This window comes from Artemia franciscana, chromosome 10, assembly GCF_032884065.1.
Source record: "Artemia franciscana chromosome 10, ASM3288406v1, whole genome shotgun sequence".
Classification (NCBI taxonomy): Eukaryota; Metazoa; Arthropoda; class Branchiopoda; order Anostraca; family Artemiidae; genus Artemia; species Artemia franciscana.
In genome coordinates, this window is record NC_088872.1 from 4,113,205 (window position 1) to 4,128,944 (window position 15,740).

Consider the following 15,740-nt stretch of genomic DNA (forward strand, 5'->3'; position numbering starts at 1 on the left):
GGAGTATCGGTTACAATTGAGCCAAGTCACTCCTTACTTACAGTTCACGAAGTTGGATTGGAGGATGAATTTCCAATATAATGAAATCAATTTGCCACGATCTTCCTATTCATTCACACTTATTTGGCTTTTTTTTGCAAAATATGAACTTTTGGTCAGATTGAATAACAAAGGCTAGAGGTCTAGTGACACTGCCAGGGTCAAATCGTCCCGATAAATGTCTATTGAGGTCAGACAAAGAGTTTAAGCGAGATGCCAGCGAGTCATTTGTCTACCGCGTCCAACAAGTTGGCAGCTATGTGGACGGACTACAAGAATGTCATTGTGGCAAGAAATTTGATGCAATCGAGCCAACCGGTAAAATCACGAGGTTCAGTCAAGCTGAAAAGTAGTGTAGAATCAGCAGCCCATACTGACCGCAAACTACAGTAGGTATATAGACGGTGTCTACCCGTTGGGGAGGTTATTGTCAGACTATTGCAGGGTACTTAGAGCCAGACAATCGGGCAGGCCACTTTCACCAACCTCATCAGCTATCCAAAAGCTGCGTCATGGCAGTTGGCCGTAGTTCCAGGACAAAGTGTTCCCAGGTACTTGCTATTCAGGGAATCGCTGCCTCACTCTAAAAAAAACGTCTAGCGCTGATTACGAGCCCTCCTCCACCAAGTTCGACTCTAATGTCGAACTCCTCCAAGTCCAGATTTCAAACCCTGATGCCCGTAATAAAGCAAAGGTGACCTGTTTTATGCAAAAAGAGTTTCAGAATAAAATGTCTAGACTGAAAACTTTCACCTCCACACTTACTGCTTTCCCTTTTCGCATAATGTTTGGAATAATTCGTTCATGTTATCAAATTATTTTCATTATACAACTGAACTTTTCTTTATTTTCGCAAAATATCGATATAGCTATCAAGTTTCCAGGTTGTTCCCTACTGATGGTTAAGTCAAACTATTTTATTAGGTAAGATAAAATAGAAACTGAACTGATTTTTTTATTTCTAGTCAGATGAAATATCCAGTTTTTGTACTTAAGTTTAATTCTAGGCACGGATATAGTGTAAACTTTTTATACCTTAAAACAAACTTAATGTACTGTAAAATACCCGAGTTTATAACCATTTTGATAGTTGGAAAAACACTTTTTTTTAGGTCTTACTTGATCACTGGTAAACCATTGAGGTTGTTACAGACCCCTGGCCACGTTACCGTTGTCTGTTCCCACGAAAACAGCTTCAGTTCAGGCACAGATTAAGGACGAATTGCGCTCCGTAAATATAATTGCAACTTTCAATAAAAATCCCCTCGCCAATCTTCGAAAATTCTCAGATCCCCTCCTTATCATTACAATATACCCCCGTATAAAAAACGTCCATGCCAAGATTTTATCCTCCCAGAGTTTAGACGGAATAGAAATTTTTTTTTTCTTTTCAAAGACCAAAACAAAAATTTATGGCAACGTAGACAGTTTTGTTCATAAATATAAAAACAAAACGCACATACGGACAAATTCTGACAAATACATATAGACAGATAGACACGCACGCACACATATACACAAGACAACAGTCACAACAGGGGATTCACTGCGTGTAAAAGTAAAAAAAAAAGGGAAGATGAACATATTATTTAAGTACTAGCCCAAAAAGCAAAAATATAAAGCAAAAAAAAAGTCTGATCTTTGACAACTATTCACATCAGATAGATCATTCACGTCATCTGATTAACATTCCTATCAAAGTTAGTATTTTGGTGATTTAAAGAAGTTTCTAGAATTTTATAGTGTTTCCTTATAAATAGTAGAATGATTAGATATTTAAAAAAAAAATTGGACAAACGAATGGGGCTTAGACTTAGGAGTCTCTGCACTCCACATTGTTGATTATAGCTTGGGAAGAGCTTTCATAGGGCACTGTTGATACTAGAAGGCTAGAAAGCTTAAAATGGCGGTTCTGGTATCAATTGTGTTTTAAGATAAAACTGCCAAATTTCAACTATTATTTAATCTCTTGATATATGGTAAGATACTCAGTAAGCTAGTTGGACAGCTATTCACCACTACAGTAGTTAAATCACTGCGAAATCTATTATACCACCTAGACAGTGGATTATTTCACCAATGGATTCGTCAAAGTCTTCTTAATAAGTATGGGATTTGAATATTTTAACCATCCACAACACTTACAATTTAAGGCCCCCCTCCAAAAAAAACAAATTAATTTAAGAATCAGTCTTACAATTCTTTAAAACCTTCTAAACCCGAGGAATCTTGCATAAAGACTACTATTAAGAAGGAAATACTATGTAGAGAGGTAGCGTTAAATTCCGCGCTAAAAACTCTTTCCAAACATAGCGGTTGTTACTGTGACAATTATACCCTGAATCTCACTAGTGAGACTCAGTATAGCCCTAGGCTATATACAAGAAACACTACAATAACAATATTGCAGCTTAATAATGTGCAGGAGTGTACTATTCAACAAATTTTCATTGTTCTTCTGTATTAATCTAATTCGATAGCTTTTTAATAATATATTTATCCATCTGTTCACATTGTTTGGCTAAGATATGATGTGATGACACTTCATTATAACAACTGTTATCAAAATTCCGTTTTTTAGAGTCTCGGTTACTATTGAGCTGAGTCACTCCTTACTTACAGTTTGTTACCACAATTCGTTTGATTCATATCAGACGAATAGTTACCTTAAAAAAAAACATAAATCTTCTTTTTGAATTTTATCCACTGTTTGTAACATAGACTTGGTCAAATAGGCCCCTGGGCGATTTATCCAATAATAATGGCTACAAATATAAACGAATAAAAACTTACTAGGAAATAAGTGTACTTATACACGGTTCCACCACTCAGTCGACAAATTTGTGCCAGGGTTGCCACATCAATGAAACTTGGGTTCGCCAAAAACAGATCAACGCCAACACCCAATTCAGCACATTTTTGAGCCAAATCATTGTAATATGTGGTCTGTGGTGCAAGGATATTTTTCTCTTTATCTGTCCCTAGTAGCTTCCTGTCATCGCGAACTTTTAAACCTCCTGGTTTGCCACACTCAGGTAAAGTTGATTGAAACACAACAAGTTTTCCATTCTTTTTACTAACAGTCAAAGCCTGCATGCCAGCTTCGATGGCTGGGCCCAACATGGCCTGAGTTCCTTGGTCTTCAGTATACAATTGGGGTATCAATGTCATTAACTGATCTATTTTATTTTTAGCTTGAGTTGGATTAACAAGGAAATAATGGGCCTGAGGGCTAAAATTTTCTAACAAATCAGACAGGGCTATCATTCTAGGGCGTGCATGTGAAAAATCCCAAAAATGGACTTCATCGCTGAATGTAATAAAACCAATGTCAACTAAAGTTTCATCGTTTTCCCGAGGGAGGTTTTCCAAAATTTGACTCATGTATGAACACAAAAAGGTAACTAGTCCATTCTTCATATTGTTATATGAAACATCAATTACGAAAATAAAAGCTGGATGGTTGGGTAAACTGCTCTCTCTGCAATACTCTTTAGAGACTAAAAATTCATAGCTACCAAGGCATAACTCAGGACGTTGATATTTATCAGTTCTTTCACCTCGGTTATCAAGGTATGCAATGTAGTCTTGTGGTACGTCCGAGATTCCCTTACATAGCGGACAGGTAAACCTACGGCCTCCATCTATAAACTTCATGAAGGGTGCCATGTATGCTTTGCATCTGACGCAACGAGGGGGACCTGTTACACTAAAATCAACCACGACAGGTGAAGTTTCATCTTCTTTAAGCAGGGCAAGTGGACTAATTATGAGTCCCAAAGGGATTAACGTCTGCTTCACCAGATCTGGCGAGTTTGGAATGCCATACAGAGTGGATCTTATAAATTTCGGGTTACAATTTCCTTTATCAACTGCACTAAAGTCTGTAGCAGCTAGAGGGGGGACAACACCTTTAGAATTAGTATCAAACGGTTTTCCACTATATCTCTCTAAGTCTTCACGCCAAACAGCAGTTGTGTTGGGAATCATATCAGGGTCTAATCCTGGTGGCTTTTGCTGTGCATACCCCGTGGGTCCAGCATACCCAGGAGCAGCTCCTTGATATGCGCCAGGCTGCTGATATCGTCCAGGAGGCACCATTCCAGGTTGAGGATAGCCTGGACGGGGAACTTGATGAGACCCAACAACCTGAGGGTATTGGCCTTGCACAGGATAGCTTCCAGGTTGAATTGGCATACGTTGCTGCGGCAGAGGACGGATTCCCATCTGCTGCATCGCCTGAGGCTGTTGTGACATGCTTAAAGACTGCCCAGTGGCAGGAAAAGCTTCCGCAGGGGAGGAGGCTAGGGGTTGAATTCCAACGGGTTCCATGGGCCTAATACCAATATTCGACAGTTGATTTGATGTTGGTGGCGTCGGATACTGGGAAGAAATACCCAGAGAACTCTGAGGCGTGCTGACGGTTGGGATTCCATAAGAGTGTCCAGGCATGGTCGGTGGCAACTGAAAGAAAATTAAGATAGATGATATGATACAACAGACCCATATTATTTTAAGCATGCATACATAAAAGAAATCTTGAACAGTTAAGACAAGCATTTATTGATCATTCTACTCTTGCTTTTAACAAATGGATACATACAAACTATCAGGCCTCTTTATTCCTTGTGAAAGATTTTAGAACAGTAATTAATAGGCACTTGCTAAAGGTCAAGTAAGCATAAGTCAATCTTCTAAATTTCAAATTCGAGTCAATAAACTCAACGAATTTTCCATAAAGTTGAAATTTTTGAAAAATAAATGTTCAACAAAATACGATAAGCTCTTAAATGTAATATTCTTTCTAAATACTGAATTACAGAGCGCATCTCTTGAATTTGTTTTACTCCAGTAAAAATTGTGTAAACCACTGGTGCTTTTTTGGCGATAAGCCACAAGCATATGTACTGATTTAGAAAACACTCAAGAACGAGAGATTAATTCATTCGTTCCTTTGGCTATTTCAGCATTTAAAAAGGACGTACACAAGTTGTCACCATGCATAATAAAAGTGTTAGAATACAAATAATCCGTTTAGTAGGAAATAAACAAATTTGTGAATTTTGTTTGACACCAATAAAAAACAAATTTTAAATACAGAACGTCATTGTGTCAACCAAGAAAATTCGGGCACACAAAAGAAACATGTCAATTTTTTGATGCGCGTAATCGACATCTGTAATCATCCAATAAGCGTACACAGTTTACTACTACAACTACTTCTGCTACAAACTCACCGCAGCAACAAGCCACCTGAGGCCAGCACAACTACGCACTCCCCCCCACCATCCCAATCTATTCAAAACATCCGTCTTTACACCCTCCCAAGAAATTCTAACTACCCATGAATCTTCCCTTACGATCTCTTTCCAGCCCATTCAAGGACGACCGTAAAAGTTTATTATTCCATGAATACGATTCCTTTTAATTATTGATAAGTTAAAAAGCAGCCTTTTAGCTGTCCAGTCCTAAACAACAGAAGGACTGTAACTTTAAAATTTTAATGTACAACTATAGGCTAATGATAAGAAGTTACAAAAGTTGAAGAAGGTTAGACCCGCAGATATTAGTGGCTACTGGCAGCTACTGCTCCCGAAAACAAAAACCATAAACACGGATTCTCTACTCCAGAAACAAATTAAAGAGGGTATTTAACATGACCGTAGTCAACATAGTTGGTTAAGTCATAAGCCAGCCTTCCTTGTTGCTAGTTGTAGCTCACTCCAAGATTTTCGCTGGTAAAATTCTAGTTAATTGACTTCTTGCTATCTCGGAAAGGGTTTAGGTTAGGAAAATGATTCTTTCAGGGATGGGTCTACAGCTAAAGTATATCCCGGGAAGGTATTTTGAAGTACCTACCTCCACTCCTTCTCCCTCTAGAGGGCCCTGACTTTGATGACCTTTAAAAATACTTGTGTTATAAAAGTGAAACCTTGCAAAACAGATCTTCTGCTCAATTGAAGTACAGCAAAGTTGTTTTCAGCTTCATAACTTTGCTCAATCCCATTTTATAAGGTTCTAAAGATATGCAAATACATTTCCTAAATTTAGAAAAAAAACATTGATATGGCTCAAAATTCTACTCAAATAACAGGAATTGCATTTTCAGAACAAAAGGCAGCGAAAAAGCAACTAGTAACTGAAAATTAAGGTAAAATGTTGTTTTGTCAAAATTTCAATAGATATAGACCTGTCACGTAAGCAAATTTCAGGGCCCTCTAGAGGGAGAAGGAGTGAAGTTGAGTAATTTAAAATACCTTCCCGGGACCTGTAGACCCATCCCTGAAAGTTTCATTTTCCTAACCTAAACCCTTTCTGAGATAGCAAGAAGTCAATTAACTAGAATTTTACCTTTTCACTTACTATCAGCAGTAACTGATGGCGCTTGATACTTACTTTAAGGTTACACGCCATACAACACTCTTCCACTAAAGGTTAAAGCACATAAGTGTATATTGTGGGAACTGGCTTCAACAAGGAAAAAACGAAAAGTTGTCAGCTATACTTTGGAGATGATCGCGTTCTGAACACACTCATTATGTCGTACTAACAACAAATTTTGAAGTAACAAGGAATGATTGTTTCAATTCGTTAAGTAGCAAGTTACACAACCGCAAACATGTAAAAATATACCAATGTAGTGAAGAAAATACGTGGTAGTAAAGAGGGTGTTATTTTGGCCCTTAGAGGGGGTATGGGATATAATCTCAAGGGTGATTAAAACTAGTGTAGCGTTTCCATAGGGTTCACCTAACTAATTGTACGGGGCGTACCAACTGAGTATAGATGAGAAGCTTAATTAACGGAATAGAGAACCTGAATATAAATTCAGTTCGCTATGTTGAAACTTACACAACCGTACATATGCAAAAAAAAATAACAAATTTAATTTTTGAAGAAAAGATGTCCATATGCAATTACATAGATTTTACTAGTAGCGGATGCCTAATTTAATAAAAAGAAATGTAAAAGAAAAATCATCTTGAAATAAGCTAAAAACAGATAACGAACTTAGAAGGTGTAACTTTTCTTTGAAAATGTATTATGAAAATTGATTATGATTATTGATAATTGATTATAATAATTGACATTATAATTATTTATATTACATTATATAATTACATTTATAATTACATAATATAATTATATTTACGATTACATTATATAATTTACATTATATTATATAATATGACATTATGATTATGATATGACATTATGATTATGATAATTGATTATGAAAATGTTGATGTATTTGAGGAGTTGCACACTGTTGACCTTCGAATCTTTACGCGCGATTAAATAAAAAAAAAGCTTTTAAACCGAAAGTATGGAGCAATATTAAAACGTAAACCAAACATAAATTATTACGAATACGAGGTGGGGGTGGGGGGTCGCCCCCTCGTCAATACCTCGCTCTTTACGCTAAAGTTGGAATTTTGTCCCAAATTCTCTGAGAATGACTCCTGAATCACAAAGGCCGTTTAATTAGAATAAATGACTCCTAGAATAAATGAATGATTTAATTAGAATAAATTTAATCAGGAGAATGACTCCTGAATCACAAAGGCCATTTAATTAGAATAAATAGCTCTTTTAAAAGTACTCAAAAACTTTAGCATAAAGAAGGAGGTATTGACGAGGGGGCAACCTCCCTCATATACGTAATAATTTCTGTTCCTTTTTTCTAACAACGATTTCTACTAAGCTTCAAATTTTTGACTTTCTTTCTTAAGGTTTTTGAATTGTTGTAATCTCTTGTTAAAATATATACAAATATTTTTGAATTACCAGTTTTTTGCTCTTTCCACAATTTAATGTCTTTTCGTACTAAAGACTGTTCAAAGGTATTTGATTACTACAGCAAGTCCAATTTCTAACAACGATTTCCACTAAGCTTCAACCTTTTGATTTTATTTTTTAGGGTTTTGGAATTGTTGTAATCCCTTGTCAAAATATATACGCATATTTTTGCAATTGCCAGTTTTTAGCTCTTTAAGCAATTAATGGAAACTTCTCCATGCATAAAAATCTTAAATTTTCCACATAAGTGTAACAAGTGTGACATCGTCATTGGAATTCTGATGAATACAAAAATAATGTCACTCATATGAATCTTTTTTTCCCCCAAAAAATCGAGGCTTTTAACAAATTTTGTCAAACTTCTGACCTAAATAGATCGTTCTTTAGGCCAGAATATTCTAGGGTACAAATTATCTCGAAAAAATATTGAGCCATTTTCGAGAAAAATAAATAGGCTCCTAACACAATTATTGCTCACTATATATATATATATATATATATATATAGTCACGTCAGAATATATTGTATTACTTTTTACTCTTACTCATTCAGAAATCACCCACTCTGATAGTCTTACTCCTACTCCCCATTCACATAAGTTACCTTTTGGAGCTCCACTGTTTCCAAGGAACGTGTATAATATCTCTCCATAGCAACAACAATTAACCCATTTCATTTCTGATTAAAAAGTCAATATGGTAAATTAATTAATCGTGTTTTGTCGTGATTCTATTTCTATTACACTTTCCGATAGATCACGTGATCCCGTGTTATTATTTCCGTGATAAATCATGACAATGAGGCCTGTGAAACAGAAACAAAAATTTACAAAAATGAGCTGAAAAGCATTTTTAAACTTCAGACTCAAAATACAGCTTATTCATTGGCGACAATTCGTAAAAATTGAGGGGGGGGGGTATATCGGTATCTTCCAAAATCTAGTGAGAGGGTGGGGGCTAATTTGTCGTTTCTTCAGATACTACAATGAAAATAATAAGAGTCATTTCTTGATAAGAACAGCCCTCTCCACCACAAAGATATCTTTTTAATCTAGGGGGGCAAATGCCCTTCTTTGTTCCTGCCCTTTTGCTGGGTAAAATTGGTTTTTGTTTCGTCCACTTTATTAATTTTTTCTGTTTTTTTTTTGTTTTTTTTTTACCGTCATATGTCGGAATGTCGAAGCTAAAGTGCGAATCTAACATACGGTTCAAGGATTTAAATTAGGAATATCTGTAAAATTATTGTCCACACTGAGAACTGTATTGTTAAGGACTCGTCATAGCGCCAACTGCAGGGATAAACACTAATTTATGCATTTGTCAAGATATTTAGTCTTTCGTGTTTACGTCAGCAGACCGTTGGAGAAATTGGTAAAAAAAAAAAGCCCAGTTGAAAACGGAGAGAAGTATAAGAAACGTGCAATGGTCTATTTTTTTAATATTCTTAAAAGATTTTTTTTTAATTAAATTATTTTTTAAATATTCTGTGATCATTCTGTCTTTTTTGCTTCAGTTATTCCAATAGTCCTCTGGTAATTAACAGAAAATGGATATATTACTTCAATTTTGAATTTTTTCTTTATTTTGCAGTTTGGACAAAAAAAAAAAGAAAAAAAGTAAATTTTCTTCTGTGCAATTTAGACTTGACGTATATTCAATAATTTACTGTTATGTTGAATTGCCTTATTCGTATAATGCAGTGCAAAAAATTTTAAAGTTGTTTGTATAGTTGACGCATAAAGCGAATTCGTTGTTCTCAGAGTTAATAATACAACACATTTTAAGAGCGTTACCCCCCCCCCCCCTCTGTAAAAAAACCAACCCTAATCTTAGCTTACGTCACTTTTGTAGGATAAACATAAACATTAAAAATTGATTTAATTATGAATATCATAACGTTAGAAAGTTTGAAATCAGATATACAGCTTGGAAAATTCTCAAGTACAGGTTATTTGCATTTATTCCCTTACCACCGTATAATCCGATTTTTTCGTTGATCATCTATGTTTCTCAAGTGTCTTTTTTATTTACTGTTTCTTCACCAATATCCACTACTCCATTGTGTGGGTGATAAATAAATCAAGTATATTAGTTTTTATACAGAGGACCTTTCATACGAAATAAAACGAATATTATTTTCTTAATCGACTCTGTTTCTATGAAAAATAGCTTCCAAAAATTTTCCAGAGATTAAAGATTTATTGCGATCTGAATTTCCATGTTGAACACTTAGCTTGCATTTTACACCGTTATTGCGTCTATTTTTATTAGTGATAATGCACCTTACCTCCTTTCTTTTGACAAATCTTTTACATCTAGCCGTAAGAAAGGAAACTATAGCAGTGATAATTAGAAGCGAGGGGGCAAGTCCCCTCTTCTAGATTTTGAAGAATGCTTTCATAAGTATGTTTATTAGAAAAAAAAATTTGGGATATACCTTTTTCCGTATCTGCACTTTTTTTTAAATCGTTACCCCTCCCCATCCCCTCCATTTCTGTGAATTCCCCACACAAAGTGGTAAAAAAAAAGTCTAGGAAGATTTCAAGGAACTATTTTAATGGGAATTAAATTACTAACATACAACAATAAAGATAATAATTTTGATTTTGGACAGTGTTCCAGGAGCCTTTTTACATGCACAAAAAAAAAAAAAAAAAAAAAAAAAAAAAAAAAAAAAAACATAAATAAGAACCATCAGTTTTCTGGGGTATACCAAAATTAACCCAATTATATTTTTTTATTCTATAGAAATCTATGAGGCATTTTTTTTACATACTATTTTTTTTTTAATTACATACATAAAATTTATATTACAAAGCATATCTTATATTGCCAATAACACATTTACTTTTAAATTTGAAAATTACCACAAATAGTAACGTGTTTTATAAATGAAACTAATGGACGTTAAACAGTGTTTAGACTTTCATTCAAAATACTTACAGGTCTTTGAGGACCGGATAGCGGAGAAGGTAGGGTTGGCATTCTTTGACGTGGCATTCCTAATGGCCTTTGAAACAGTCCTGGCATACTTCCAGGAGTAGACACCATACCAGGTGTGATTGGCAAACGCTGGGGAAAAGCAGGGCCAGTTGGGGTTATATTACCACTAGCTGTTCCATTTACATATCCCTGGTTTGGTACATTATTTCCCATATCATTCTAGAAAACAAAGAGGAATTTTGAGAGTGGGTTGAATCTAGGGAGAAAGCAACCGTGGAAAGTTAGGTTACTAAGGTACCAGTGAAAATTAAATTTGATTGGTTCAACTGGTTAAAAGGGAACTTACACAACCATATATATATATATATCTAAAAATTAAAAACAAAAATCAGAAAATCATTTTTTGATGAAAAAACACTTCCATATGTTAATTTGCAGAAAAAAAAAGAAAAAACAACAACAAAAAAGACAACAAAAAAACATGACCCCAAACAGCTCAAGAAGTTTTAGCTTTCTTTTCAAGGTCTAGTTTTCTGTAGGAGTCAACGCACTGCTGATATTTGACTTTTTACACGAAAAGACGTTGTTAAATGCAACTAATTTGTTTTACTTATTTGTTTTCACGGTTTATCGTTGCAGCACTGACGAAAACATAATACCACCCAAAAAACTTCATGACTTTGAGACAATCAAAATAAAATCTTAGAAAACCACGATTTCCAGTTATGAACAGACCTAAGATGGGTCGATGGGAGGGGAAAATGTTTTCATTTTCATGTCCTTGACACTTCAAAAACGTTGTGAAGGTTCAGTACTGCCAGTTCCCTTTCCATTTGTCCTTACTTGGGTTAGTACATTCTTTCCCTCTTCACTTTAGAAAAAAAAGAAGAAATTTGAGAGTATGTTCAATCTGAGAAAAAATGAGGATTGTTACAAAAGATTCAAAATTTCAACATAGCACTGTCCTCTTGGAAAAAGATCATTAACTATATGAAGTACCTGATATGCTAGCTCTAGATGAAGCAAATTATGACCAAGGAGCTATATAAAACTCGTATACAAAAAAAAAGAAGCCTTTTTTCACCTTCTTTCTCTGTTTTGATCAAAGAACATCCAGAATACTGACGAAGGGAAAAATCAAGGAAGTTTAACAAGATGCCAAGTCAGTACAGCGACCAAATCAACTAACTCAATAAACCACATCAGACGAAATTGAAAAAGTCATTACTGGTTTTAATTTTCATGTACCAATCTATGGTGGAAAAAATCATTGACATTTTTTATGCGTAAGAGCATAGGTGATACATTCGTATAAAAATGGTCAGATGGACTCATTAGCCAAACCACTAATCGAAACACTAATTAATTGCAAATATTAATCACTCAGAATTGGCATTAAATTCCGGGGAGGGAATGATTTGACGATCTCACAATTATCTTGTCACACTTGGTTGTAAAACTATGCTGCTTTAACCTCACGACAACGATCTTAAACCTCCATCAAAATTTTGTCTATTTGAAATTAAAATTTGTCTAAAAAGAACTCTGATCGAGGTGTTAAAACACAAACCAACCAAACTGATTACAATTATTTTTAACAGATAATTGTTTTTAAAGCCACGCGACCTTTTCTCTGAAACCTTCGAAAGCCTCCAAGACTCGCAACCATATGTTAGTGCAGAGATGTCAATTCTATTAAACAGGCACAGCTTCAGCTTAAGGGCCTACACCTTTCTCCCTTTTCAGAACCTTTCATCTTTTTACAAGGGTTGTGTTAATTACCTTTGCAGTATTGCGCAAATACACCTACAGAAGATTTTTAACAACCAGGCTGGGGGTTTAAATGGAAAAGGCTGGGGGTTTAAATGGAAACCCCCATTAATTAAATGGGGGTTTAAATTCAAATGGAAAAGCTTCCATTTGAAGCCCGTCACAAAATCTAGTTTGTGAAACTTCTCAAAATCGTACATTTTTTTTTTCAGAAGTTCATTGTTATTTCATGGTGTTTATTTTATGCAAAATTGTTTATATGATCAAAACGGCGTTAGGACAACCTACTTAAGCTAGTATTATTATTAAGTTTTTTTTAATTGAATTGAAAAATAATACAAATATAAATGACATCTGAGATGTTTAAGGATTTTCATCTTTATACTACTCCTTGATCACTTCTTTATATCTGTTTTTTTTTTTTTTTGTTGTTTTTTTAATGATTGTTACATTCTAGCTAACGACTCAGTTGTCTCCCAGCCCATTTGTGAAACCCTGGTTTAACCACTCTTTTTCAACACTTCGGTCGAATGCATTCGTTGATTCTAAAGAAACTGAATCATATAGTGAATACTCTCTCGCTGAAGAACCAGCTCCTTGCTCAGGTGGCGCAGGTCGCTACGTAAGTTTTGCCAAATACATTCTAGCTCATTATAGGTGAGGATCAGGAGTGTTGCTTTCAATATTTTCATAGTAAATTTTAACAACTTATAAGTTATTCCCTAAGTCCTATCTGTTAACAAAATAGTTTCCGAAGTCATTAGACATGCCAAGAAATTAAAATAGTTTAATTTCTGATGCTTCTGAATATTAATGATCTGATATTTTAAAATCCGTAAGCTGGTTAAGGTTGGGGAGGACTTGGGAGAGGTTAGGCTCTCTCGTTTGATTGTTCTTGGCGGATCCCCTTTATATTTAGTCAGACTTCATGACAGTAGATACACTCTCAACAAATCCTACATTAAGAAATATTTTTACATAATCAATGAATTCTAGACTCAATATTTTGCCCATTTTAACAGTATCTAATGTTGTACATTTCTATAAATGGCTCGCCTTAATAGTCATTACATAAAAAAAATATTGAATGCGGTAAAATTGACTATGATACCAACATTCCAGTTAAAACTTAAGCATAATGTTATGCTTCCCTGATCCCAAAATATCACAACCAACCAGGGCTGTGGAATCAAAGTTTTCGTAAATTTTTGCTGAATGAAGTCGAAGTCGGTATATTGAAAATATCTGAAGTAGGGGTTGGAGTTGGAGTCGGTTATAACTTATAAAATATAGTTAAATGAAGCTGTAAAACAGGACTGTGGGGTCGGAGTTGTGGAGCCAGAGGTATAGTAAATTTTTGCTGAATGGATCTGGAGTCGGTATATTGAAAATATCTGAAGCCAGGGTTTGAATGGGAGTCGGTTATAACTTATAAATATAGATAAATGAAGCTGTAAAACAGGACTGTGGGGTTGGAGTTGTGGAGCCAGAAGTATAGTAAATTTTTGCTGAATGGATCTGGAGTCGGTATATTGAAAATATCTGAAGCCACGGTTTGAATGGGAGTCGGTTATAACTTATAAATATAGTTAAATGAAGCTGTAAAACAGGACTGTGGAGTTGGAGTTGTGGAGCCAGAGGTTTAGTAAATTTTTGCTGAATGGAGCTGGAATCGGTATATTGAAAATATCTGAAGTCAGGGCTGGAGTGGGAGTCGGTTACAACTTATAAGTATAGTTAAATGAAGCTTTAAAACATGATTTTGGAGTTGTGGAGCCGGAGGTTTAGTAAATTTTTGCTGAATGGAGTCAGAGTTGGTATATTGAAAATGTCTTGAGTCGTAGTTTAAGTTGGTTATAAATTATAACCGACGTCATATCCATGCAACCAATACTATAGAAACAGCTATTTCTTTAGCAACATGCTTATAATTGACCCTATGCATAGAGACCTATTTTTAGACTTATTAATTATATTAGACTTATAATTGACCTATACATAGCAGGTAGGTACCGCAAAGCAGACCAGTCTCTCTTTTCCGAAAAAATAACCAGTAATTATATAATAAGGCACGGTAAACAACCCGACCTGTGTTTTAGCGAGGCAAAATTAAAAACCCCTTCCCATCAATTAATTTCTAAGTTGAACTTAAGGTTTGAGAAACAAATACAAGGGCTCTCATCATTTTGTTTATAAGGGAAAAATCTAAGGCTCCTGAAATATATATATAATAGTGTATGTTTTATTTTTACCAGAATAGGTTAACTGTGATCTAATATACTTTTATTATTTCTCAAGACGACCATTTTTTGGAAAAAAAAAAAACCACAGTAAAACAGAAAAAGATTAATGTGCTTTCAGCAGCCCCCTTCTGCATAGTGGTTTTAAACTGGATTGTGTTCAGTAGGCTATGCAAAATTGTTTCTTTACTTATTTAGACGACCGGGCTAAGTAGGAGAAAGGAAAATTAAAAATATATAGAGTCTGATTTAAATTCTGAGGAACCAAGTCCAGAAGTCATAGTTTTGCAGAAGAAACAAAAATTATTTTGTTCAGTGAGTTGAAAATTTGAAAAAAAATTCCCAAAAATTGAATCAAACATAGCTCAAATGTTGCACACCTAAGTCAACTCACGTTTTTTGTATGATCAAGAGGAAAGTTTTTTTTGTCTGGTCAAAAAATCTCTTGATATGTTTTCTAACACCATTTAGAAATGTATTAGTAATCTAACGTTCATAATTAGACTGAATAGATAAATTACAATTAAGAATAACATTAAGTAGGCCAAAGAGTACCTAAATTAAAAAAAGCAATTAAGTAAGTTAAGTAATTAAGTTAATAAAGTAAATTAAGTTAAGTAAATTAAATTAAGTAATTAGGTTAAATAAGTAAGTAATTAAGTTAATGAAGTAAATAAGAATAAGTGAATAAGTGAATTAAAATTAAGAAAGGTTAGTACCTGGTCCTATTACTAACTAGTTTAAATAAACTTTTAACTCTAAAAAATGTCAAGTTTCATTATTATCAAAAAGCATCCAGTGACTTTTTAGACACCCGCCCATCTACCTTGTTTCAAGCATCTTCTTCAACTTAACTACCAAAATAATTCCTTAGATTTTCTTTTAGTATCCCCATGAGCATTATATAACCTTATATCAAAATTCTGTACCATGTTAAAAATCTACAAGA

General features: G+C 34.5%; 1 protein-coding gene across 1 annotated transcript in view; it reads right to left on the reverse strand.

The window, feature by feature from the left end:
* LOC136031677 (protein transport protein Sec24C-like) overlaps positions 1-15,740 on the reverse strand; it is a 53,735-nt gene that overhangs the window by 25,158 nt on the left and 12,837 nt on the right. Inside the window, exons 4-5 of the mRNA XM_065711354.1 lie at positions 10,782-11,000; positions 2,833-4,503 (exon numbers count right to left, since the gene is read on the reverse strand). Of these exons, the coding sequence (XP_065567426.1) occupies positions 2,833-4,503; positions 10,782-11,000 (1,890 nt within the window). The remainder of the gene's footprint in view (positions 1-2,832; positions 4,504-10,781; positions 11,001-15,740) is intronic.